At 57.8% G+C, this 24773-nt stretch overlaps 3 protein-coding genes across 4 annotated transcripts; 2 read left to right on the top strand and 1 right to left on the bottom strand.

The window, feature by feature from the left end:
- The first annotated feature begins 438 nt into the window (after positions 1-438).
- Positions 439-10657, top strand: LOC148810736 (vascular endothelial growth factor A-like). The gene is made up of 7 exons (XM_088908986.1): positions 439-1394; positions 4604-4628; positions 5115-5311; positions 5580-5653; positions 6615-6647; positions 7520-7642; positions 8731-10657. Exons 1-7 carry the CDS (start codon positions 1320-1322, stop codon positions 8750-8752), a joined length of 549 nt encoding a protein of 182 aa, XP_088765112.1. The 5' UTR covers positions 439-1319; the 3' UTR covers positions 8753-10657.
- Positions 10658-12363: 1706 nt separating this feature from the next.
- On the top strand, positions 12364-21200 carry stx5a (syntaxin 5A). Of its 2 annotated transcripts, none has more exons than XM_088908984.1 (11): positions 12364-12468; positions 13613-13826; positions 14413-14483; positions 14672-14727; positions 14820-14890; positions 15845-15961; positions 16859-16915; positions 17392-17473; positions 18134-18234; positions 18326-18447; positions 19087-21200. In XM_088908984.1, the coding sequence occupies exons 2-11, from the start codon at positions 13632-13634 to the stop codon at positions 19244-19246; spliced, it is 1032 nt and encodes a 343-aa protein (XP_088765110.1). In that variant the 5' UTR covers positions 12364-12468; positions 13613-13631; the 3' UTR covers positions 19247-21200. The 2 variants fall into 2 exon arrangements, with proteins under 2 accessions (XP_088765110.1, XP_088765111.1); XM_088908985.1 differs by having other exon boundaries at positions 12437-12503.
- Positions 21201-22253: 1053 nt separating this feature from the next.
- LOC148810734 (protein RD3) lies at positions 22254-24546 on the bottom strand. Its single transcript, XM_088909055.1, has 2 exons — positions 24251-24546; positions 22254-22632 (listed from the first exon to the last, which is right to left on the bottom strand). Exons 1-2 carry the CDS (start codon positions 24544-24546, stop codon positions 22308-22310), a joined length of 621 nt encoding a protein of 206 aa, XP_088765181.1. The 3' UTR covers positions 22254-22307.
- Positions 24547-24773: the final 227 nt, after the last annotated feature.

Here is a 24773-nt window from a genome sequence, read left to right as displayed (position 1 = left end):
TTTCCCAATAGCAGGTCCCCAGGGCGAGGAAAGAGCGCTGTGAGGGCGGCTGTAAAGTTAGACAATCCCAGCCAGAAACCCCGTAGCCCTGTAGTTAATAAGACGAGGGGCTGATCACCTAATCGATGCGTTTGATCGGAGACCGTCTACAGCGCCCCCGTACAGCGGGATCGCTTCCCTCTTGCAGGAGCAGCTGTGAGGACCAGAGTCCGGGGCTCCGGACTCGCCGCAGGGAGGGGTGGGGGGTTGAGGGTTCGAGTCCCGGCCGGGCGGGGCACAGCCCTTGGCCACGGTGCTTGTCTCGGCTCGGCGCCCACCGGTACCGCGGGCCGGGGAGAGCCGGCGGAGAGAGCGCCTACCTCTTTAAGGTAGTGGGTGGGGACTGTGTCGGAGCCGGAGAGAAGGAGAGAGAGAGAGAAAGCGAGAGAGATTCGCCTCACACGGACGTGGTATTTAACCAGTCCGCACGCCCCCCCGCCCAGGCCGGGGAATTAGGGGACAAGGCAGAGGAGAGCAGGGAGGCAGAAGGCGAGGGGAGGCTGTGACGGTGACCGGCTGGCGGACTGACTGAGCAACCGCCGCCGACCGGCATTTATACACCTGTGCGCGAGGCTCTCCGGGGCGACCGCCGCGAGGAAAAAGAGGACATTCGAAAAGTTCAAATCGTAACGGCCGGGTCGCGTGCCGGCGCAGGGGGCGAATCCGTCCGCCTCCGCGGCGGGAGACGCGTCTCGGTGAAGCCGCTGGACGCGCCGCAGGACATCCTCTGTCCAGCCCGGCTCCGGGGGCTTTGACGCCTTTGTGGACGGCGGGGACCGGCGAGAGTTTCTGTTTCAGATCGGGGCTCAGGCTCTGTCCGGGGATTAAACGTTAAACACCGCGGGGAGAGGCAGAGATAACTGTGCCCCGCGGGGCTCCATCCAGCTCGCCCGCCCTTGTGGGGTCTGGGGACGGACACCCCCGCTCCGGCCACTGCTCCCAGCCCGCTCTGTCCTCGTCATCTCGGTGCCGACGGAGGGCGGTTTCTGATCCAGAGATCCGGGGGAGCGGTTGGTTTTGCGTCCTGAGCAGCAGCCGGCGGAAGCCCGAGGCGAACCCCCCCGCTGGTGTCCGTGCCCAGCGACCCGACCGCCGGCCCCGGTTTCCAGGATGCGGGATGCCGGGCCCGGGCTCGGAGCGGCCTGCAGCGTCTCGGCGGGAGGGGCAGTGACAGGGAGTAAGAGCCGGCAGCTGCCCCGCGAGACCCTCACTCACTGACGGAGCGGAGGGAGGGAGGGAGGCGCGAGACACCTGTCTCCCCGCGCGCGAGACCCCCCGCCATGGCGGCGCGAGGGGCGCTCGTCGGAATGCTGCGCGTGCTGCTGGCGCTGCGAGCCCTGGCGACCGTCGCGAAGGTGAGTGTGTGGGAGCCGAGCCGGGCCGGGCCGGGCCGAACCGAGCCGAGCGGTTCTCCTTCTCCCCCGCCTCCTCCCCGCCCGGCCGAGCGGGCATTGACACGGAGCGCAGGCGGGCAGGGCCGGCCTCAAGGCTGTCTGCCAGCGGAGCCCGCCCTGTTTACCCTGGCTCTGGCAGGGTGGGGGGACGTGGCTTCTGAGCGGGTGAGAGGCTGGCTGGGGGTCTCCTTCAAGGCCATGCTCAAGGAGAAGAGGTGCCCACTGCGCCAGCGGGCAGGACAGTGGCGTATTAATAGCGCTTCTGCACCTCCCGGAGCAGCCTGCTGTGGAGTAATGAGACTGCAGTGGCAGTGCAAACCACCAACATGGAACATCAGATATCCTGCTGATGAGAGGAGGCAGGACAGACTCCCAGTGCGCAGCAGTCTGATCCGCTCCAGGTGTGACAGTGCTGTCAGACTCCCAGTGCGCAGCAGTCTGATCCGCTCCAGGTGTGACAGTGCTGTCAGTCAGACTCCCAGTGCGCAGCAGTCTGATCCGCTCCAGGTGTGACAGTGCTGTCAGTCAGACTCCCAGTGCGCAGCAGTCTGATCCGCTCCAGGTGTGACAGTGCTGTCAGTCAGACTCCCAGTGCGCAGCAGTCTGATCCGCTCCAGGTGTGACAGTGCTGTCAGACTCCCAGTGTGCAGCAGTCTGATCCGCTCCAGGTGTGACAGTGCTGTCAGTCAGACTCCCAGTGCGCAGCAGTCTGATCCGCTCCAGGTGTGACAGTGCTGTCAGTCAGACTCCCAGTGTGCAGCAGTCTGATCCGCTCCAGGTGTGACAGTGCTGTCAGTCAGACTCCCAGTGCGCAGCAGTCTGATCCGCTCCAGGTGTGACAGTGCTGTCAGACTCCCAGTGCGCAGCAGTCTGATCCGCTCCAGGTGTGACAGTGCTGTCAGACTCCCAGTGCGCAGCAGTCTGATCCGCTCCAGGTGTGACAGTGCTGTCAGTCAGACTCCCAGTGCGCAGCAGTCTGATCCGCTCCAGGTGTGACAGTGCTGTCAGTCAGACTCCCAGTGCGCAGCAGTCTGATCCGCTCCAGGTGTGACAGTGCTGTCAGACTCCCAGTGCGCAGCAGTCTGATCCGCTCCAGGTGTGACAGTGCTGTCAGACTCCCAGTGCGCAACAGTCTGATCCGCTCCAGGTGTGACAGTGCTGTCAGTCAGACTCCCAGTGTGCAGCAGTCTGATCCGCTCCAGGTGTGACAGTGCTGTCAGTCAGACTCCCAGTGCGCAGCAGTCTGATCCACTCCAGGTGTGACAGTGCTGTCAGTCAGACTCCCAGTGTGCAGCAGTCTGATCCACTCCAGGTGTGACAGTGCTGTCAGTCAGACTCCCAGTGCGCAGCAGTCTGATCCGCTCCAGGTGTGACAGTGCTGTCAGACTCCCAGTGCGCAGCAGTCTGATCCGCTCCAGGTGTGACAGTGCTGTCAGTCAGACTCCCAGTGCACAGCAGGTGCTGGTGATGTTAAGTTTCTTGCTGTGTGTCAGTCAGTGTGAAGTCGTCGGCTCTGCCTGAACTGGATCCCTGTGGCTCGTGACGAGCTGCCGCTCTGCTGTCAGAGACCACACTGAGACAGCACGCAGGCGACGGGTGACTGCACAGAGCCCAGAGTCCCCCCAGCCAGCTGTCCGACTGCGACACCCTCTTCCTCTCTGATTGAGGACTCCCATCACACCCTCTCCCAGACAGGGCAGCACGAGGCTGGGGCAGTAACAGCTCATCCACTGGCCACCAGTTCACAGCATTGTCCCTGCAGCCTGCCTTTCCAGAAGCTCTGGCTGAGATCAGGGTAAGAGCAGGGTACAGCGCGAAAATGAAAAGAAAAAGAAATGAAAAGCACAGAAGCAGGCACCTGGGCAGATGGCAGGGCTCTGGGCTCCTCTGCCTCCGCATGGGTGGACTTGGTGCTCGAGGGGGGCGGAAGTGGAAAAGCAGACTTGTTTCACAGGAAAACAACAGATCCTTGACCTGCTTTCCTCAGACCTGCTGACGCTCCGAGACACACACACACACACACCGGAGCCCAGAGTCCTGCTGCAGTGCGCACTGGCCCTGAGGGCAGCAGGCTCTGTGTCTGACGGTGAAGGACGCTGGGCTGTGATGGACCTGTACTGCGTGTCTGACAGTAAAGGACCTGATCTCACTGGGCTCTACTGTGCTGTACTGCGCTTTTACCCTGATCTCACTGGGCTCTACTGCGCTGTACTGTGCTTTTACCCTGATCTCACTGGGCTCTACTGTGCTGTACTGCGCTTTTACCCTGATCTCACTGGGCTCTACTGCGCTGTACTGCGCTTTTACCCAGATCTCACTATCGAGGGACACTCTTTTAACAGCATGATTCGCTTTAATAAACTGTTCCAGAGAGGGCACTGCGGAGGCCATGCTTGTGCACTCACACACTCACACACACACACACACACACACCGCGCCGGACAGGCTGGGAAGAGGAGGCAGAGGCACGGGCCAAAGTCCGAATTCCCTGGCAGGGGCTGCGGCCACGAGCTGGGCCGAGCGCAGGGGCCTCTCCTGGGGGGCGGGGGAGTGGCGGTGTGGCAGAGGCTGCGCTGGGCGCGTGGCGGGGGGGTATCTCCAGCGTCCTGCCCTTCAGCGCTACACAGGGCTGCAGTCAGGAGAAAACCCAGCCAGCGCACTTCAAACACGAGACGACTGTGTGTGAGGGCTGGAGGGCTTTGAGCCGAGGCGCTTCTGGTCAGTTAGCTGACTGGGGCGAATAAGATAAGATAAGAGATAAGATCTCTTTATTGGACAGATACAACTTCTCACATTAGGAATGTGTCTTTTCACAGACCCCAGCTCGCTCTCCATGAGACACACGGACAGGGAGAGAAGCTGGGGGTCAGAGCGCAGGGTCAGCCATTGTACAGCACCCCCGGAACAGCTGGGGTTAAGGGCCTTGCTCAGGGGCCCAATGGAGTAGGATTCCTCTGCCAGCTGCGGGATTTGAACCAGCAACCTTCCAGCCACAGGCGCAGATCCTGAACCACAGAACCACTGCTCCAAACCTGGAGTGGGACAGACTTCTGTGTCTTATTGCCAGGCCGGGTGTGTTACACACACAGCACTCCAGTCACAGCTGGGGGCTCAGAGGAGGGCGAGCGGCTGTGTGACTTCTGTCTCACCTCTTTGTCTTTTTCTTCCAGCTGGCAGCCGGGCAGAACAGAGAAGGTAAGCCCCACTGCTCCTCTGTCTGCACCTGTGTGTCTCGCATGCATGTCGGACAGTACAGCGCAGTACAGTCCAGCAAGATCAGGGTAAAAGCACAGTACAGCGCAGTACAGCCCAGCAAGATCAAGGTAAAAGCACAGTACAGCGCAGTAAAGCCCAGCGAGATTGGGGTAAAAGCACAGTACAGCAGAACCCAGTGAGATCAGGGTAAAAGCACAGTACAGTGCAGTAGAGCCCAGTGAGATCAGGGTAAAAGCACAGTACAGAGCAGTAGAGCCCAGTGAGATCAGGGTAAAGCACAGTACAGAGCAGTCGAGCCCAGTGAGATCAGGGTAAAAGCACAGCACAGTACAGCACAGTAAAGCCCAGTGAGATCAGGGTAAAAACACAGTACAGTGCAGTAGAGCCCAGAGAGGCTGCAGTACAAGCGCAGTCCGGCTGTCTGGCCAGAGCGCTGGTCCCCCTCACTGCTCTGCCTCCCCCCAGTGCTGAAGTGGCTGGACGTGTACAACCGGACGCTCTGCCAGCCCCGGGAGACCCTGGTGGACGTGTCGGCTGAGTTCCCCCAGGAGGTGGAGCACCTGTTCCTGCCGTCCTGCGTGCCGCTGCGGCGCTGTGGGGGCTGCTGTGCGGACGAGGCCACGGAGTGCGTGCCCCTGCAGAGCCACACGCTGCGAGTGGAGGTGAGGGGCCGGAGGGGGCCCCTGCGGGGCACCGGGAGAGCTGGGACAAGCACAGGTCCGAAAGAAGGGGGTGGAGTCACGTGCTGTGGGCGTGGTCAGATATGACGGGGCATCAGCAGAGGACAGGGGGAGGGGCCATGCTATCAGAGGCGGGGTTATGGAACTGAGGGGCGGGGTTCAGCAATGGGGAGGGGTACCACAGCAGTGGAACTGTGTTCTGTCAGCTGATTGCTGTTGTTTTAATTCGTACATTTCCTCTCTTTCCCAGCTGATGAAGACCACATACATGAAACACGAGCTGGTCCAGATGCCTTTCACAGAGCACAGCCAGTGTGAGTGCAGGTGAGCTGAAGGCCTCAGGCATAGGGGCCTGCGTACACACTCACAGTGACACACTCCTACACACACACACTCTGATCCACACTGACACACTCCTACACTCACACTCACACTGACTCACAGCTGCTTACACACTCATACTCCTAGACAGTCACACAGACTCACACTGTGAATCTCACACACAGACTGGCTCAGTCACTGTGCGCACACACTGTAGCCTCAGCAGATACAGAATTGAATGAGATGATCCGCTGAGCGTGAACAGTTCATTTTCATTTTATTTTAAAAAGCCAGAGAGCCCACAGATGAAACGCAGAGGGTGTCCTAATAATATTCACAATTCCTTCAAAAAGGGGTTTTGTTTCATTTTTTTAAAAACAGAATCTGCACAAATATAGACCGTGTGCATGTAGGCCTTTATGTAACCCTTTATGAAAGTTATGGAATTTCATATAACACTGTATAATTATAAACTGTCTCAGCACATATTGTTTCTGTGTAAATGAACACAAAACCTCACCTACAGGCTTTATTTGCTTTTCCAAAAAGGCAGTTATTGCAGAGAAGGTGCCATATGTTAGCTGTAAAGTTTGTACAGTCAGGGGCTGAAGAGCAGGCATTCACTCTGTAGTCCAGAGATCACTGTCCAGTCTGGGTCACCCTGTACCCCTACAGTCCAATCTGGGTCACACTGTACCCCTATAGTCCAGTCTGGGTCACACTGTACCCCTATAGTCCAGTCTGGGTCACACTGTACCCCTACAGTCCGGAGATCACTGTTCAGTCTGGATCACACTGTACCCCAACAGTCCAGTCTGGGTCACCTCTGAGCTTGCCATGCTGTCCACATGAGCTGTGCTTGTTGTCCTCCTGGTGGTGCAGCAGTCACTGAGCTGTCAGCAGAAATACAGTTCATTGTCAAACAGCTGCTCATGCTGTGTCTTCTTCTCTGTTTCCATTACAGACTGAAAAAAGACGTGCATTTAGTCCCACTGAGGTACGTGTCTGATCCACACTATCGTCTTACAGTCTTGTCACTTACACTGCTCATAGAGCATAGAAGCAGTCTGTAGACTCTACAGCTTCTCTGTAGCTGTTCTACAGATCAGAGGATGAGGATGGACAGGTGAAGTGAGCTCTGTTCTCTCCTGGGCCCTGTGACAGGCCTGTCTGTCGCTCTCTGGGCGCCCTCCTCCCTGCATGGTGCCTTTTAAAGGTTCACCGGAGCTGTGGCACCTAGGAAATGGTATCAGTTGGAGTCCTGGTTGTTTTTTCCAACAGACAGCAGCAGCTTAAATTCCTCTTCTCTCCGGCAGTGAGGCCTGGTTGTACATCAGTCCGGTGTGACCCATCAGGCTCTCCCAAATTTCCAGGACAGCTTCCCAGAGTCCTGCTGCTCTGGAATTGAGTGGAAACATCTTATCAAGGAGCAAAGCAGGCTGGGAATTTACAGTACCATCTGTGGTTGAATCAGAGGTCCAGATCCTTCATCTCTGATAGCCTGAAAGCTCTGTAACCCCTTACCCCTGCCAAACAGGGGCTGATCTTAGTGCTGTAATTCAGAAAAGTATCTGTTAAGAATGTTGAAGGCAGGCACCAGGACAGGCCACCAGGCTCCCAGTGCTCAGCTTGTACTAGCTCTTGCACAAAGAGGACCTATGAATAGAAAATGTTATTCTAACAAATGAAATGAAATTTAACACTCCAGTCCTGTCTGCTCAGACAGCCTCAGTCTGAGTACCAGCACTGTAAATCCTGGAGCGGATCAGACTGCTGCGCACTGGGAGTCTGATCAGTTCCCCTGAAGGCTGCAGTTGCTAGACGGGAGTCTGTCACTCTGTGTGAAGCAGTGACCTCTCTGCCCTGCAGGCAGTGCCAGCCCTGCGTGGGCCGCCGCAGGGCACTGGACCCGGGCACCTGTGAGTGCCGCTGCAGCGCCACGGCCCGGAGCTGCCAGCTGAAGGGCAGGACCCTGAACCGACACACCTGCAGGTGAGTGGCTCCGCCTGCTGTGACAGAGGGGAACCGCAGCAGCGCGGTCAGCCTGTGTGGGTCGCCTTCGCATTCTCATTCTCGGGGCTCAGACTGCGCCCATTCGCTCCAGCCCCGGAGTCCCCTCCAGACCCTTCCAGCCCTGACCCCGCCAGACCCCGCCAGACCCCTCCGGCCCTGACCCCTCCAGACCTCCTCAGACCCTGCAGACCCCCACAGACCCCCACAGACCCCCACAGACCCCTCCAGACCCCTCCAGACCCCTCCAGACCCCTCCAGACCCTTCCAGCCCTGACCCCGCCAGACCCCGCCAGACCCCTCCGGCCCTGACCCCTCCAGATCTCATCAGACCCTGCAGACCCCCACAGACCCCCACAGACCCCCACAGACCCCTCCAGACCCCTCCAGACCCCTCCAGACCCTTCCAGCCCTGACCCCGCCAGACCCCGCCAGACCTCCTCCAGACCCCGCCAGACCCCTCCGGCCCTGACCCCTCCAGACCTCCTCAGACCCTGCAGACCCCCACAGACCCCCACAGACCCCCACAGACCCCTCCAGACCCCTCCAGACCCCTCCAGACCCCTCCAGACCCTTCCAGCCCTGACCCCGCCAGACCCCGCCAGACCTCCTCCAGACCCCGCCAGACCCCTCCGGCCCTGACCCCTCCAGACCTCCTCAGACCCTGCAGACCCCCACAGACCCCCACAGACCCCCACAGACCCCTCCAGACCCCTCCAGACCCCTCCAGACCCTTCCAGCCCTGACCCCGCCAGACCCCGCCAGACCCCTCCGGCCCTGACCCCTCCAGATCTCCTCAGACCCTGCAGTCCCCTCCAGACCCCCACAGACCCCTCCAGGCCCGTTCCAGCCCTGAGCCCTCCAGACCCCTCCAGACCCTTCCCGACCCCCGCAGACCCCTCCAGCCCTGACCCCTCCAGACCCCCGCGCTCCTGCTGAACAGGGGCAGGACTTCTTCTCCCTGCTGCCTGTCGCTCTGTCGCTCTGCGGGGACTCGGCCTCCCTGTGAGAATGCGTGTCGCTCCTCGTGCCTGCGCCGTCCTGACGTCCACGTGCTGTCTGTGTTCCAGATGTGAGCCCCGGAGGCGGTGATGCCCGGCGACAGCCCTCCTCTCCATCTGCTCTCCTGGAGCCCTTCGCTGCCTCCTGCTACACTACAGTACACACAGAGAAACAAGCCCCCCTGCTTCTACAGCCAGAGAGGGGACACACACACCACACTACACACACAACACACACTTGTGCACTTCAGACCAGCTAAGGACCGGAAAGACACATTTAAAAGATGTCAATGAACAGAACAAACAAAAAATAAGCTTCTTTTTTTCCTAAGGAAATGAATATATATGTATGTATATCTATCTATAAATGTGTCCATCATCATCAGTGTCTTTGTACTGCAGTGTCTCTGTTTGGCCTTTATCTGCCCCTCAAGGAGACTGTAGCCGCCCAGCGTCGTGCCTGCGCACCTGGGCTGAGGGCGGGGCTGTCCAGTCCCCCCACACAGGCAGCGGTGCCCCCGAAACGAGTGGGGGACAGCTCAGGCAGCGCTCGGCATGCTGCTTTCTTAACGTGCCTTCTGGTGACCCTCGAGTCTCGGAGACGGGCTCGACAGTGCCCAGGCTCTGCCCGGCTCGGACCTGCGGACTGCAGAAGTACAGCTCGCGTGATGCCAGCACATGTATATAGACTCAGTAAAGAAGGCAGAGAAGTCCTTATTATCATGAAATATGCACTGAAACGTTTATTTATGTGAAAATAAAATATGGACATATTTATTTCTTATTTGTTTTATTTTAATCTATGTTGGGCTTATCGTGTTTTATCCATCAGTCTGGGTCACACTGTACCCCGACAGTCCAGTCTGGGTCACACTGTACCCCTACAGTCCAGAGATCACCGGTCCAATCTGGGTCACCCTGTACCCCTACTGTCCAGAGATCGCTGGTCCAGTCTGGGTCATACTGTACCCCTACAGTCCGGAGATCACTGGTCCAGTCTGGGTCACACTGTAGCCCTACAGTCCAGTCTGGGTCACACTGTACCCCTACAGTCCAGAGATCACTGGTCCAGTCTGGGTCACCCTGTACCCCTACAGTCCAGTCTGGGTCACACTGTAGCCCTACAGTCCAGTCTGGGTCACACTGTACCCCTACAGTCCAGAGATCACTGGTCCAGTCTGGGTCACCCTGTACCCCTACAGTCCAGTCTGGGTCACACTGTACCCCTACAGTCCGGAGATCACCGGTCCAGTGTCAGAGTCACCTTGATCTCGGGGACAGAGGAAGAGCAGAAACTGTTCTGTCACACTAGGACTGAGTGCAATATGTGTATCTTAATACTATTAGAATTGTCTACATTTTTCTTCTTATTTGTTATTGTTTCCCAATGCTGGGGGCGCCGGTGCTCCCCAGAGTGATTTCATGAACAGAGCGGAATTAGCTCTTTATTTACCGAAAATTGTTGTGCAACTGTGACGATGCCAAGCAGGCCGAAGGGAAAGTTTGGGATGAGAAGTGGGATTTCTCCAGAGCAGCTCTGATTCCCTGTGCTGGGAGGCACAGGCACACACACACACACACACACACACACACACACACACACAGCTTAATTGGGCCTAAATCACGTGCCATTCCTGGGAATCACGGACTGCTTCACCTGTCTCCCAGGGTGCCCCCAAACTAGGATACAGCTCAGGTGCTGGGGATAGCCCCTGCCCACCTGGAGTGGATCAGACTGCTGGTTTTTGCCATGTTAGCGGTCAGACTCCTGACTCCAGACCCCTGGGGTGACAGTTCAGACTTGCCCCAGCCTGTATCTGCCTGTTGCTGTGCCTCCTGTCCAGCTGTGAGTTCCCACGTCTCTCTGTGCTGTGTGTATAGTAAAGCTCTCAATATTGATGAAAGTATATATATATATTCTGCTAAAGATAGTACTACAACAATGTTAACAATACATGTCACATATAAGCTATTAAAGGAAATCTTATTTTTTAAATGATGCGTTTCCGAGTGGTCTTTCATGTTTATCCTGTATATTTTGGCTTGTTTCTGGATTAATTTATTCTATTTGCATATTGATTAATTTTTTAAATGTTAAAATATCTAACAAGACTGGACCTGAACCACCGGACCGGCTGTCCTCCTGGTCTGTCACCTGAGCCCTGCAGCAGACAGCTGTGTGTTTGTCATAATCAGAAACCTCAGCACTTCCTGCACTAATGAAAGAAAAACAGTGCGTTGGGGGGGCTGGACGGTGGGGGGAGCCTGATTGCCGCTGGGAGACAATAATATTTACAGACTCGCTGTCCTGGGAGCAGAGAGTCCTGACGAGGGGAGAGGCAGCTGGGAGTTACAGTCTGATCCGCAGCAGCAGGGGGAGACAGGGCAGAGGTCAGGGCCAGGTTCCTTTCACTCCCTCCCCTGCGGTTTTCAGACACGGGGGTCCGGCGGTCGTGTTGTGTTTTAATTTAACATGAACTTGGAGCAGGGAGCTGAAAGGTCAAGGGTCATGTGCTCCCCTCCTGCTCCTGCTACAGGGCAATAAGCCCTCCTGAGGACACACCTGTCCCGGGTCAGGAGACACTCACTCCTCGTGGGGACACGCCCCTCGTCCACAAGCTGCCACAAAGCCCGGACGTGATGAGGAAGCTGAGAGTCCGTAACTGCAGGCGCGGTTCTGGCTGCACTGCCCCCTGCTGCTCGCCGCCAGCACTGCACTGTCCAAGGCGCCTGGCCACAGGGACAGAGGGGACTCCAGAGTCTGCAGGGGCGATCTGCACAACGGGTGTGGTGTGTGTCATGTACTGTGAGTCATGTACTGTGCGATAAAGGAACAGGGAGAGAGACAGATGAAGGGACAGGGAGAGACCGGGTGGCTCTTGTCTGACCTCCCTGATCCTCTGAGCAGCCTCTTCTAATGCAGTCCGACAGCGCCATCTGGTGGATTCTTTCGGAGCAGGTCTGTTCACACCTTTCGAGAAACTACACGTTGGTTGTGTGTCTGTGTGTTTGTGTGTGTGTGCCTTCACCGGTGAGTCTGGGGGTCCTGTCTCCCCAGCCAGTGTCACTCTGCACATCAGCGCTTACTGACACCATCTCATTGCACAAATGACAAACTGGACTGGACCGACCCTTCGCCTTCCTCTTACTGCACTCCACTTTCTCGTCCAGGGGCTCCGCGGGCAGGGAAAGGCCACAACAAATTCAACAACACGAGCTCCTTAACAAACAAGGGCACCTGCGTGGTGAGAGAGAAAACAAACACGGATACTGTATATAAACAGAGCACACATCCAGCCAGCTGTCCACACTGAGCAGGTCAGGAGCTGGGGGAATGAACGACGACTCAGTCCTACTGCTCTTGAGTCTTGGAAGGAGATGGAAGAGCTCGGATCACCGTGCGACGGGTGATCATGACAGTCAGGGATCATACTGTGTGATCGAGCGTGATGTCCGACAGCTGTAGCTGTTGTGCACCCGTCATTGTGCTGGCTACCTGCACCTTCTCGCTCAGTCCGTTTTTATTGCGAGCATCAAGGTTACCAAACCAGTCTCCACACTCAATCCACGAAAGTGAATGGTCTGAAACTGCTCTAACATTGAAACAGGAACCGTGACGCCACGACGCCGCACCTGTCCTGGCCGCGCCCCCCGGCGCGATGACGTCAGGCCGGGAGGAGGGGCACGCTCGCTGGTAGACGTGGCGCTGTGACGTCGGCGGCCGGGGAGTGACCCGGATTGAAACGCAGCGGCGGAGGGAGACGGAGCGGCGCGGCGGCGGAACCGGAGAGAGACGCGGACATACCGGTGAGGAGAGAGAGGAGGCCTGTGGCGAACCGCCGGTGCGCACCTCCCCAGCTGGGGGCACGGGTGCCGGGGGAGGTCGGGTTTCCCCGACACCCGTTCTTTCGTGTTTTTAAAATGTCGAGTTATTTATCCGGGAAGGGTAGATGGGGCTTTTAACAGTCTGAAAGTGACCCGCAGTTGCCCTGTCTGTCGCTGTCGGCGGTTCGGGGGGGCTGGTGTTTTCTCGGTTATAATGCGCGACCTGTTTTAGTGCAGACTGGAGTGTGTGGTGTGGGGTTTTATTTTAATAGTAGCCTTAAAGACCGCTTGAAGCTGCTGTCGGAGACATCTGAAGTTGTTGTTGACGTCTCAGGCAGCCAATGAGGGCCCCCGGGTAGTTTGATTGACGCGAGTCGCTGCCAACCGCCGCTCGCTGAGGTTACAGCTGGTCAGCGGGGAGTGGCAGCGGGAGCAGCCAATAGGGGTCCCGGCGTGATTGCGAGGGCGTAGTGGCCCGTTCGCTGAACCAATAGCGTAGAGAGATGTCCTCAGGGGGCGGTGATGAGCGTGTTGGTGGGCCAATCCGCCGTGGGAAGAGGCGGTGCGCTGGTTGTGCTGACTGAGTCGATCCTCTCATTTCAACAGAAACCGAAAATTTTGGAGTCGATCCTGATACAAGATCACAACCCCTCAGCTCGTGAAATCTAAATCTTCACGCTTATCGAGCTGATAACGCAGAAAGATCAATTGTGATTCTTTGTACATTTTATTCTCTTAAACCTTTTTGTTTAAAAATGCTTATTTTATTTATTTCAAAGCCTAAGTGAAACAGCTGTTCAGCAACTGGTTCATACAGTCCAGTAGGACAGTCCTGTTACACTGGGGCTCCAGTCCAGTAGGACAGTCCTGTTACACTGGGGGCTCTGGTCCCGGTCCAGTAGGACAGTGTTCTAGTTATAGTGGGAGGGCTTGTCTGTCCAGGTGTCCTTCAGTCTTGTTGGGGACTGTTCCTGCGTTGCTGCAGCAGGGCTGAGGTAGCGGCTGCTAGCGACAGCCTCCTCCCAGCGCAGAGGGGACCGGTCCCGCTGTCCGGTGCGCGGTGTGGGGCCTGTCCTGTCCAGTCCTGTCCAGGCCACTGACCCCCAGTTGTCCTCCTGTCCGGCAGGTGATGCTTCGGAGCCTCAATGTATACGAGACGTCGTCACGGTTCTAGAAGCACAGAGCAGGGCGTGTATCTCGGACCCTCCCAGACGCAAGCGCAGGACTGCCCCCCCCCTGCCGGGCCCCCTCCCCACCCCGTCGCCACCGACGACGCCATGTCCGGCCGGGACCGCACCCAGGAGTTCCTCTCCGCCTGCAAGTCGCTGCAGGGAAGACAGGTACTGGAGAGAGGCAGGAGGCGGGAGGGAGGAGGAGGAGGAAGAGGGAGAGGAAGGGGTGAAGATGTGAGGGTTGAGGAGGAGGATGGAGGAGGGAGAGAGGGCAATAGGAGAGGTATAGAGGGTTGATCAGTGGGGTGAGGGAGAGGAGGAGGAGGAGGAGGAGGAGGAGGAGGAGGAGGAGGGGGGAGAGGAAGGGGTGAAGATGTGAGGGTTGAGGAGGAGGATGGAGGAGGGAGAGAGGGCAATAAGAGAGGTATAGAGGGTTGATCAGTGGGGTGAGGGAGAGGAGGAGGAGGAGGAGGGGGGAGAGGAAGGGGTGAAGATGTGAGGGTTGAGGATGGAGGAGGGAGAGAGGGCAATAGGAGAGGTATAGAGGGTTGATCAGTGGGGTGAGGGAGAGGAGGAGGAGGAGGAGGAGGAGGGGGGAGAGGAAGGGGTGAAGATGTGAGGGTTGAGGAGGAGGATGGAGGAGGGAGAGAGGGCAATAGGAGAGGTATAGAGGGTTGATCAGTGGGGTGAGGGAGAGGAGGAGGCGGAGGCGGAGGCGGAGGCGGCGGCTCATTCTGTGTCTCTGCTCTGCCAGAATGGAGTCCAAGTCCACAAGCCGGCTCTCAGCGCGGTCAAGCAACGCAGCGACTTCACCATCATGGCCAAGTGAGTCCCCTGCTCTCCGGCACGCTGCCCGCAAGGCCCTGACCGCCGCGTTTCACACGTCTCCACCTTGTCACGCGGATCTCAGCCATCCAGTCACTGTAAACCCAGGCGTCAGTGACAGGCTGGACACACAGGGCTGAACGCTGACCTCTGACCTCTGCTCCCTGTTCTTTGTCTCTTGCCCACAGGAGGATTGGGAAGGACTTGAGTAACACTTTTGCCAAACTGGAGAAACTGACGATACGTAAGCACACTTTCCCCGCTGTGCTGTGGTGGGTGAGCTTGCGTGGGCGGTGGTGTGTGCCGGTCATGTGACGCGTCTCTGGGGTTTTGCAGTTGCCAAGAGGAAGTCGCTGTTCGATGACAAGGCCGTGGAGATCGAGGAGCTCACCTACATCATCAAGCAGGCAAGTGGCTGAGCAGATGTATTACTTACTGAGCTCGGAGCTGACTGGGTCAGGGGATACGGTATCTGGAATGGGCTCGGAGCTGACTGGGTCAGGGAATACGGTATCTGGAATGGGCTCGGAGCTGACTGGGTCGGGGGATACCGTATCTGGAATGGGCTCGGAGCTGACTGGGTCAGGGGATACGGTATCTGGAATGGGCTCGGAGTTGACTGGGTCGGGGGCTGCGGTGTCAGGAATGGGCTCAGAGCTGACTGGGTCGGGGGATACCGTATCTGGAATGGGCTCGGAGCTGACTTGGTCGGGGGGTGCGGTGTCTGGAATGGGCTCGGAGCTGACTGGGTCAGAGGATACGGTATCTGGAATGGGCTCAGAGCTGACTGGGTCGGGGGATACGGTGTCTGGAATGGGCTCGGAGCTGACTGGGTCGGGGGATACGGTGTCTGGAATGGGCTTGGAGCTGACTGGGTCGGGGGATACGGTATCTGGAATGGGCTCGGAGCTGACTGGGTCGGGGGATACGGTATCTAAAATGGACTCGGAGCTGACTGGGTCGGGGGCTGCGGTGTCTGGAATGGGCTCGGAGCTGACTGGGTCGGGGGCTGCGGTGTCTGGAATGGGCTCGGAGCTGACTGGGTCGGGGGATACCATATCTGGAATGGGCTCGGAGCTGACTGGGTCGGGGGATACCGTATCTAAAATGGACTCGGAGCTGACTGGGTCGGGGGCTGTGGTGTCTGGAATGGGCTCGGAGCTGACTGGGTCAGGGGATACGGTATCTGGAATGGGCTCGGAGCTGACTGGGTCGGGGGATACCGTATCTGGAATGGGCTCGGAGCTGACTGGGTCGGGGGCTGCGGTGTCTGGAATGGGCTCGGAGCTGACTGGGTCGGGGGCTGCGGTGTCTGGAATGGGCTCGGAGCTGACTGTCATGGTCTCTGTTTCCTTGTGCAGGACATCAACAGCCTGAACAAGCAGATTGCCCAGCTGCAGGACCTGGTCCGGTCGCGGGGCGGGCAGTCCGGCCGGCACATCCAGACACATTCCAACACCATCGTGGTGTCGCTGCAGGTCAGTCCGGCCCCCCGTCCCACAGGTCCGCCGCGAGACGCAGCCCCACGGGCAGAGAGAGAGGCCGTGTCCCACCCGCCGCGCTGCGCTCCCCGCCCTGCCTGCGGGTCTGCGCGGGCGAGGGTTCGAGGGGCTCCCTCGTGTGACGTCACTCGCTGGTCCCACGTCTCCGGGTCTGAATGCCATCTGCTGTTACTGCCTCCTCTCCAGTGGCTCAGTGCACGTCTGCAGGGAATTATTTTAAAGGGCCACTGAGTGTCGTCTGGTCTGTCCCTGCGCACAAGCGGTGACGCAGCATGTTCCTTCACGCTGAGTTCCTTCGGCTGAGGAAAACTTGGCAACAGATTGCTTAATCAGAGTCTTGCGCCGCTAAATCCGTTTCATCTCGTCTGTCCCAGCACAAAAACGACAGTAGCAGGAAGGTAACGCCTCTATTCACGGGATTCACATGACCAGGTTTGTTCCAAAATGGTCAAAATCGGTTAAGTAAGGTAAACTTGGCAGTACATGAGAGCTTTGCACTGTTGAATACTGAGTACTTAGTACTCGCGTCTCTCAGCGTACAAAACACACCGCCTGTCGGCGGATATTCAGGAGTCAGAATGAGGCGATGACAGAAAAGCTTTATGTCAACGTTTTGTGCCTCCACTGGATCTGAAGCGGCCTCGTACAGACCAATGGAAGTCAAATCTGAGGAGTTGTAAAACTCCGCGAGGAGAAGGGGGTGATTCCCTTCAGCCCAGTCCGCTGGGCGCGTGGGGGCGCTCGTGAGCCCCCCGGTGAAACGCAGGTTAGAAACGGGACGCCCTGAACCCCAGCGGGCGAGGATGCTGGGACACGGCGGGAGAGCGCGGCTCGGGACCGATGCTCACTCTTCTCTCGCTCTCTCTCCTGCAGTCCAAGCTGGCCACGATGTCCAACGACTTCAAGTCGGTCCTGGAGGTGAGAACAGAGGTGAGTGTTGTCCTGGAGAGAGGGCTCGGGTCCGAGTCCACAGCGAAGCTTTCAGGGGGCTGTACTGGGAAAGCAACCCCTGTTTCCGCACCGTGCTGGACAGTGGGCTTGGAGCTGCTGTGCTGTCAGCTCAGCGAGGGGGAGGTGGGAGGAGTCTGTGACATCACATCCGTTCTCGAGTGGGCGGGGTTGCGCAGATGAGCGACAGCACGTGCTTGCACACCTGGTACAGGTGTGGTTGGTGTCACTGGTGAAGCCCAGGACTGGGGATGTGTGAGAGTCTGGAGGACTCGGTGATCAGCTCTGGCTGCTGCCCCCCAGGGGGGTTATGGGGCAGCTGTAGGGAGACGGACTGTTCCGTCCCGGAGTGGGGCTTCTCCAGGGCACCAGTCCGGGGATCTTGCAGGAGTCAGGACAGCGGTGTCCCAGGCCGCCGGTGCGAGAGGGTCTGACTTCCTGTCTGCTTGTTGACGCAGAACCTGAAGCAGCAGCGCAGCCGCCGTGAGCACTTCTCTCAGGCGCCTGTCTCCTCCTCCCCGCTGCACGCCAACAACTTCGGTGAGAGCCACGGCCCTGTCACTCTCCTGTCACTGCCCGTCTCCCTTCACTGCCTCCTCTCTCTCTGCCTCGCCGTCTCCCGTCACTGCCTCCTCTCTCTCTCTGTCTCTGCCCGTCTCCTGTCACTGCCTGCTCTCTCTGTCTCTCTGCCTCACCGTCTCCCGTCACTGCCCGTCTCCCGTCACTGCCTCCTCTCTCTCTCTGTCTCTGCCCGTCTCCTGTCACTGCCAGTCTCCCGTCACTGCCTCCTCTCTCTCTCTGTCTCTGCCCGTCTCCTGTCACTGCCTGCTCTCTCTGTCTCTCTGCCTCACCGTCTCCCGTCACTGCCCGTCTCCCGTCACTGCCTCCTCTCTCTCGCGCGTCCCCGTCTCCTGTCTCTGCCCGTCTCCTGGCACTGCCTGCTCTCTCTGTCTCACTGCCTCCTCTCTCTCTCGCTGTCTCCTGTCTCTGCCTCCTCTCTCTCTCTGCCTCGCCGTCTCCTGTCACTGCCTCCTCTCTGCCTGTCTCACTGTCTCCTCTCTCTCTGCCCCTGTTTCTCTCTCTCCCTCCTCTCTCTGCTTGTCTCTCGCTGCATGTGTCCGACTCTCCCTTGTCCCAGACAGTCAGCACAACGCCTCCATGCTTTCACTGGACAAGTCTTATCTCTCTCCGTCTCTCCAGGCAGTTCGGTCCTCCTGCGGGACGACTCTCCGCGCTCGGCAGACGTCTCCATCGACATGGACGCCAGGGCCAGCCAGCAGCTGCAGCTCCTCGACGAGCAGGTGAGGGGGAGGAGGGGCAGGGGGAGGAAGGCTGCTCCAGCCGGGCCTGTGTGAGGGCCGGACCCGTGAGCGCTCCGTCTGCTCTCCCCAGGACTCGTACATTCAGAGCCGGGCCGACACCATGCAGAACATCGAGTCCACCATCGTGGAGCTGGGCTCCATCTTCCAGCAGCTGGCTCACATGGTGAAGGAGCAGGAGGAGACCATCCAGAGGTGAGAGGGGAGAGGGACAGGGGGAGAGGGGAGAGGGACGGGGGGAGGAGAGAGAGGGGGGAGGGACGGGACGGGAGGGGAGAGGGGAGAGGGACGGGGGGAGGAGAGAGAGGGGGGAGGGACGGGACGGGAGGGGGGAGAGGGGAGAGAGAGAGGGGAGAGGGGAGAGGGACGGGAGAGAGAGAGGGGAGAGGGACGAGAGGGGAGAGGGACGGGAGAGAGAGAGGGGAGAGGGACGGGAGGGGAGAGGGGGGAGAGAGAGAGGGGAGAGGGACGGGAGAGAGAGAGGGGAGAGGGACGGGAGGGGAGAGGGGGGAGAGAGAGAGGGGAGAGGGACGGGAGAGAGAGAGGGGAGAGGGACGGGAGGGGAGAGGGGGGAGAGAGAGAGGGGAGAGGGACGGGAGAGAGAGAGGGGAGAGGGACGGGAGGGGAGAGGGGGGAGAGAGAGAGGGGAGAGGGACGGGACGGGAGGGGAGAGGGGGGAGAGGGACGGGAGAGGGAGAGGAACGGGAGAGGGAGAGGGGGGAGAGAGAGAGGGGAGAGGGACGAGAGGGGAGAGGGACGGGGGGAGGAGAGGGACGGGAGGGGAGAGGGAGGCGGCGGGACTCACCCCTCTCTCCCTGCGTCCCCGTCTCTCAGGATCGACGCCAACGTGGAGGACACGCAGCTGAACGTGGAGGCGGCGCACGGCGAGATCCTCAAGTACTTCCAGTCCGTCACCTCCAACCGCTGGCTGATGGTGAAGATCTTCCTCATCCTCATCATCTTCTTCGTCGTCTTCGTCGTCTTCCTGGCCTGAGGGCGGCGGGGGAGGCGGGCGAGAGAGGGGGGCGTCGCGCCGGCGCGGTCCTGACCTGGATCCCGTGGGGACTCGAGCATCGCGATAGCGGGGGACCCGTCACGACATCCTGCCACGTGACCCCCCCCCCTCTTCCTCTCCGCCGCCTGACCCCGAAGAGGAGTATGAGGGGCGCAGGGCTCCGGGACTTTCCGGGCACCCGTTCCTGTTTTTACTGACTCACGGCCGAAGCGCAGTTCTCCCTGAAATAGAAAGTGTCGACTCCCGAGTACCCCCCCCGCGCAGTGCCAGGGGTCAGGGGTCAGAGGTCAGCCTGGCATGACAGTGGGAAATCTCGACAGGCTGGCCAGGGACGGGCGCGACCTCAGCTCATCGCTGCCCTGCCTGTCCTGCAGGGTCTAATCTGTGAGATTCAATTAGTCAATAAAGGACCAATTCAGAAGTGGAGGGGTGGTTACGTGGCCTGGGGGCGAGACTCGTCAGCGAGGGTCTGAGGGGAGCTGGAGAGATCGCTGGGGAGGGAGGCTCCGCCGTGACTCCACAGCCCTCTCTCCTCCCGGGAGACGTTTGTATTTATTTCCTGTAGCTCTTTCGTCGGTGTTTTAATGTGTTTCCGGAGGAGCGGGCAGGAGGTGGGAGGGGTGGGGCAGTGCTTTAATTCAGTGGGCCCCAGTCCTGGTCCTGCGAGGGGGGGGGGGGGGGGCGCAGTCTCTGAGTCTCCACACAATCACCCCAGCTCTCAGTCACGCAGTCGAACCCCTCACCGCCCTGATCACGGGGTTGAAGGGTGAATGTGGGGACTGGGTGCAGCTCGCTTGGGTCTGTAGGAGTTCACACTGTTTTTTCCCAGCTGAGAGAGCCCCACATTCCTTGTCAGAGACCTGCCCTTGCCTGTGGGCAGCGGAACGATACTGAACCCCAGCAGGTGTGTGGGTGTCCAGGACTATCTTGGGGAGCCCCCCCCCCACACACACACAGTCTCCCACAATCCCCCTGCTCTTGTACCTGGGGAAGTGGTGTCATGAAGGAAGACTTCCTGTCTCCCCACACACACACACACACACACACACACACACAGAGAGAGAGGAGGCAGGTTCTGATCCGCTCCAGGGCGGGCCAGCAGCCCAGGGGTGACCGTGCTGGAGTCCAGTGAGCCTGCCTGCGTCCTGCTGCCCCCTGCGGTCTGGACAGCCGACCTGCCCCACAGGAGTTCCACCTGACCTCCAACCCCTGTGCTGACGGGCGCCGGTCGGTCCGCTGGGCGTCGGGTCTGGGGTCACCCCTGCAGGTCCGGTGCCGATGTACAAGCCGGAGCCAGAGGTCAAATAAGCAAGTTCTGAGTGCAATTCAGCGATCAGGGAATACAATGGGAATGTGTAGGGTGGGATTGCAATTCAGGAATGGCTTGTTAACCATGGGAATGGCCCAGCCACCCTTCCTGGGAGCAGGCCTGGAAATTTTCTTTTTTTCCTTTGACAATATTTGATGCATCTCTGGACTGTCCCAGACATACGGACGTTGGCTGATTTTTATTCAGACTCTCGTTGAGACTTGACTGGAGTGGCTTTACTGTGAATATGATAACCCAGCCTCCCAGTCCAGTCAGTCCAGTCCAGCCTGCAGTGTGTCAGACTGCTCTGTCAGTGTCAGTGGAGTCTGATTATAATCCCAGTGAAGAACTAATCCAGCTCCCAGTCCAGCCAGTCCAGTCCAGACTCTTTTTTCCCTGATCTCTGAATTATATTTAAGAAGGTGAAGATGGTTCTTTCGACAATAGTGCAATTCATAGTGTAATGCAATTTTTAAGTAAAAGTGCATTTAGAAATCTAAACCTTTGCTTTTGAAATCTAAGACCTATCTTTCTCAATTAACTGTGACTTTTTTTCTATTAACAGCTTAAACAAAGATTTTGTGTTGTACATAGAAAGACCTGATTAAAACCCTGAAGACAGTTCTTGTGGTTCTTTTCTGACTCTTCAGTGATTGAAGGGAGGGAGGGGCAGATCAGTCACCGGACAGCAGTCAGGACTGCGATTGGCTTACCTGGGTCACACTGTAGCCCTACAGTCCAGAGATCACTGTCCAGTCTGGGTCACACTGTAGCCCTACAGTCCAGAGATCACTGGTCCAGTCTGGGTCACACTGTAGCCCTACAGTCCAGAGATCGCCGGTCCAGTCTGGGTCACACTGTACCCCTACAGTCCGGAGAATGCCGGTCCAGTCTGGGTCACAGTGTCCAGTAGGGTTTGTATTCAGAGATTGCCGAGCTCAGTCTCGGTTGGGTCGGTAGCCCAGTATGGGTTTGCTGAACCACAGCTCCCCCCTGTGGCTGTCTGGGGTCAGCGGGGCGAGTGGCTCCAGCCCAGTGACCAGTGGAGGAGTCCTGCTGGGCCAGCGGCCTGCTTACAGGAGCAGACGCTAAGATCCAGCTGCTGGGAGCATGAGGCAGGACAAAGGACTCGGAGCTCAGTAAATACATTTATTTCAACTATTTCCTTTATTTTCAACAGCATCTCGTTATTTACATCTGTAAAATTCCCACCCCTTGCGCAGAGAGGAGCAGGGGGTGCCCTCGATCCCCAGCCCTGAGGGGAGTCAGTGCAGGCTCGGTCTCGGGGACGGGGGGTCAATCAGCCCTTAACGAGCTCTTCCATAGAAGCCACCTGCCAGCCTGCTCACAGTCTTGTGTTACTGTGTCTGGGGTGTGGGGGGGGTCCTCTACAGCCTCCTGCGATCGTTTCCATCGCTGGTGTCTGGAGCGACCGTCGATTAACCCGTTGAGCAGTTAACCCAGGGGCTCACGCTGGGGAAGAAGGGGCTGCAGCACGCGCAGGACCGTTCATGGCGACTCGACAGACCGCCGGAATGAAAAGTCAGAGCGGCTGCTTTCCGGGCCCCGTCAGCTGCTAATTGGAAAACACCTGAGACACCTGCAGGGGCGGGACTTCCCCTCCCTGCTGCACGCGGACCGTGCAGCCAGCTGGAGAGGAGGTCCCGCCCCCCAACCCCCCGACCTCTGACCCCTAACCCCCGACCCCCAGCGAGAGCGTCGCCAGTGCCTTCAGGACTGCGCTGCCCTCTCCTCGATGGGCGTGATCTCGGGCATGCTCCGCACCCTGCGCGCCAGGCCCAGTCCCGCCTCCTCCTCGCCGCGCCACAGCTCGTCCTCGGGCAGCACGGAGCCCGCGCCCCGGAAGGGGTTGACGCGCAGGCGGGACTTGAAGGAGACCAGCGACAGGCTCTTGCTCCGCCGCTTCTCCCAGCGGCTCTGCAGGCGGCGCTCCTCCCTCTCCTCCTCCTCCTCCAGGGAGTCCCGCAGCACCGAGCGAAAGATCCGGGACACCTCGTGCACGTCCGGCTCAAACTCCGTGACCAGCTTCCGGACCCTGGGCAAGGTGGGCAGAGGACCGGGAAGTGTCATTACTGCGTATTACTGCAGTGCTACAGAGTGTCATTACTGTTTATTATCACATTGCCGTAGTGTTATTACTGCTTATTACTGCAGTGCTACAGAGTGTCATTACTGTTTATTATCACATTGTCGTAGTGTTATTACTGCTTATTACTGCAGTGCTACAGAGTGTTATTACTGCTTATCACTGCAGCGCTACAGAGTGTCATTACTGTTTATTATCACATTGCCGTAGTATTATTACTGCTTATTACTGCAGTGCTACAGAGTGTTATTACTGCTTATCACTGCAGCGCTACAGAGTGTCATTACTGTTTATTATCACATTGCCGTAGTATTATTACTGCTTATTACTGCAGTGCTACAGAGTGTCATTACTGTTTATTATCACATTGCCGTAGTGTTATTACTGCTTATTACTGCAGTGCTACAGAGTGTTATTACTGCTTATCACTGCAGCGCTACAGAGTGTCATTACTGTTTATTATCACATTGCCGTAGTGTTATTACTGCTTATTACTGCAGTGCTACAGAGTGTTATTACTGCTTATCACTGCAGCGCTACAGAGTGTCATTACTGTTTATTATCACATTGCCGTAGTGTTATTACTGCTTATTACTGCAGTGCTACAGAGTGTCATTACTGTTTATTATCACATTGCCGTAGTGTTATTACTGCTTATTACTGCAGTGCTACAGAGTGTTATTACTGCTTATCACTGCAGCGCTACAGAGTGTCATTACTGTTTATTATCACATTGCCGTAGTATTATTACTGCTTATTACTGCAGTGCTACAGAGTGTCATTACTGTTTATTATCACATTGCCGTAGTGTTATTACTGCTTATTACTGCAGTGCTACAGAGTGTTATTACTGCTTATCACTGCAGCGCTACAGAGTGTCATTACTGTTTATTATCACATTGCCGTAGTGTTATTACTGCTTATTACTGCAGTGCTACAGAGTGTTATTACTGCTTATCACTGCAGCGCTACAGAGTGTCATTACTGTTTATTATCACATTGCCGTAGTGTTATTACTGCTTATTACTGCAGTGCTACAGAGTGTCATTACTGTTTATTATCACATTGCCGTAGTGTTATTACTGCTTATTACTGCAGTGCTACAGAGTGTTATTACTGCTTATTACTGCAGTGCTACAGAGTGTCGTTACTGTTTATTATCACATTGCCGTAGTGTCATTACTGCTTATTACTGCAGTGCTACAGAGTGTCATTACTGCTTATTACTGCAGTGCTACAGAGTGTCATTACTGTTTATTATCACATTGCCGTAGTGTCATTACTGCTTATTACTGCAGCGCTACAGAGTGTTATTACTGCTTATTACTGCAGCGCTACAGAGTGTCATTACTGCTTATTACTGCAGCGCTACAGAGTGTCATTACTGTTTATTATCACATTGCCGTAGTGTTATTACTGCTTATCACTGCAGCGCTACAGCGTGTCATTGCTGCTCGTCACCGCGGTGTGCAGTGTTCTAACAGTGCTGGTGAGCTGATGACAACGTGAGAACAGCGGTACTGCAGGTGTTCCAGAGCATCCCGCCGCTCCGCGGTGCGCCACTCACCGCAGTATGACGGGCCCGCACTGCGAGGGGGGGATCTTGCCGCACAGCTCCTGCAGCTCCAGCAGCTCCCCGGGCGTCAGCTGGAAGCCCAGCCTCGGCGGCGTGGCCAGCCAGGAGTAATCCACACTGGAGCGCCGCCGCCGGCCCTCCAGCGCCCTCTCCTGGTGCAGCCGCTCGCAGCGCTTGAGCAGGGAGCCCAGCTCCAGCATCAGGGTCTCTGTCACCAGGTCCTCCGGCGAGCGCGGGCTGGGCAGCTGCTGCGCCGACAGGGAGGAGAAGATCGTCCAGGGAAACATCTGGGGGAGAGAGAGGAGGAGAGCCAGTACTGAGAGAGAGGAGCAGAGCCAGCACCGACCAGACACTGAGAGAGAGGAGCAGAGCCAGCACCGACCAGACACTGAGAGAGAGGAGCAGAGCCAGCACCGACCAGACACTGAGAGAGAGGAGCAGGGCCACCCCTGACCCGGCACTGAGAGAGAGGAGCAGAGCCAGGACTGACCAGACACTGAGAGAGAGGAGCAGA

The sequence above is a fragment of the Atractosteus spatula genome (assembly GCF_055471065.1).
Source record: "Atractosteus spatula isolate fAtrSpa1 chromosome 24 unlocalized genomic scaffold, fAtrSpa1.hap1 SUPER_24_unloc_1, whole genome shotgun sequence".
In the NCBI taxonomy this organism is placed as follows: Eukaryota; Metazoa; Chordata; class Actinopteri; order Semionotiformes; family Lepisosteidae; genus Atractosteus; species Atractosteus spatula.
Note: the sequence above shows the minus strand (reverse complement) of the source record. Positions and strands in the feature narration are given on the sequence as shown.

Bases quoted from the DNA above. Each gene is read 5' to 3' on its own strand.
- LOC148810736 (XM_088908986.1), top strand. From the start codon at position 1,320: ATGGCGGCGCGAGGGGCGCTCGTCGGAATGCTGCGCGTGCTGCTGGCG. The intron at 5,654-6,614 runs GTGAGCTGAAGG...TTTCCATTACAG, and splicing joins CACAGCCAGTGTGAGTGCAG to ACTGAAAAAAGACGTGCATT. The intron at 6,648-7,519 runs GTACGTGTCTGA...TCTGCCCTGCAG, and splicing joins GTGCATTTAGTCCCACTGAG to GCAGTGCCAGCCCTGCGTGG.
- stx5a (XM_088908984.1), top strand. From the start codon at position 13,632: ATGTATACGAGACGTCGTCACGGTTCTAGAAGCACAGAGCAGGGCGTG. The intron at 14,891-15,844 runs GCAAGTGGCTGA...TTCCTTGTGCAG, and splicing joins TCACCTACATCATCAAGCAG to GACATCAACAGCCTGAACAA. The intron at 18,235-18,325 runs GTGAGGGGGAGG...TGCTCTCCCCAG, and splicing joins TGCAGCTCCTCGACGAGCAG to GACTCGTACATTCAGAGCCG.
- LOC148810734 (XM_088909055.1), bottom strand. From the start codon at position 24,546: ATGTTTCCCTGGACGATCTTCTCCTCCCTGTCGGCGCAGCAGCTGCCC. The intron at 22,633-24,250 runs GTGAGTGGCGCA...CACCTTGCCCAG, and splicing joins TGCGGGCCCGTCATACTGCG to GGTCCGGAAGCTGGTCACGG.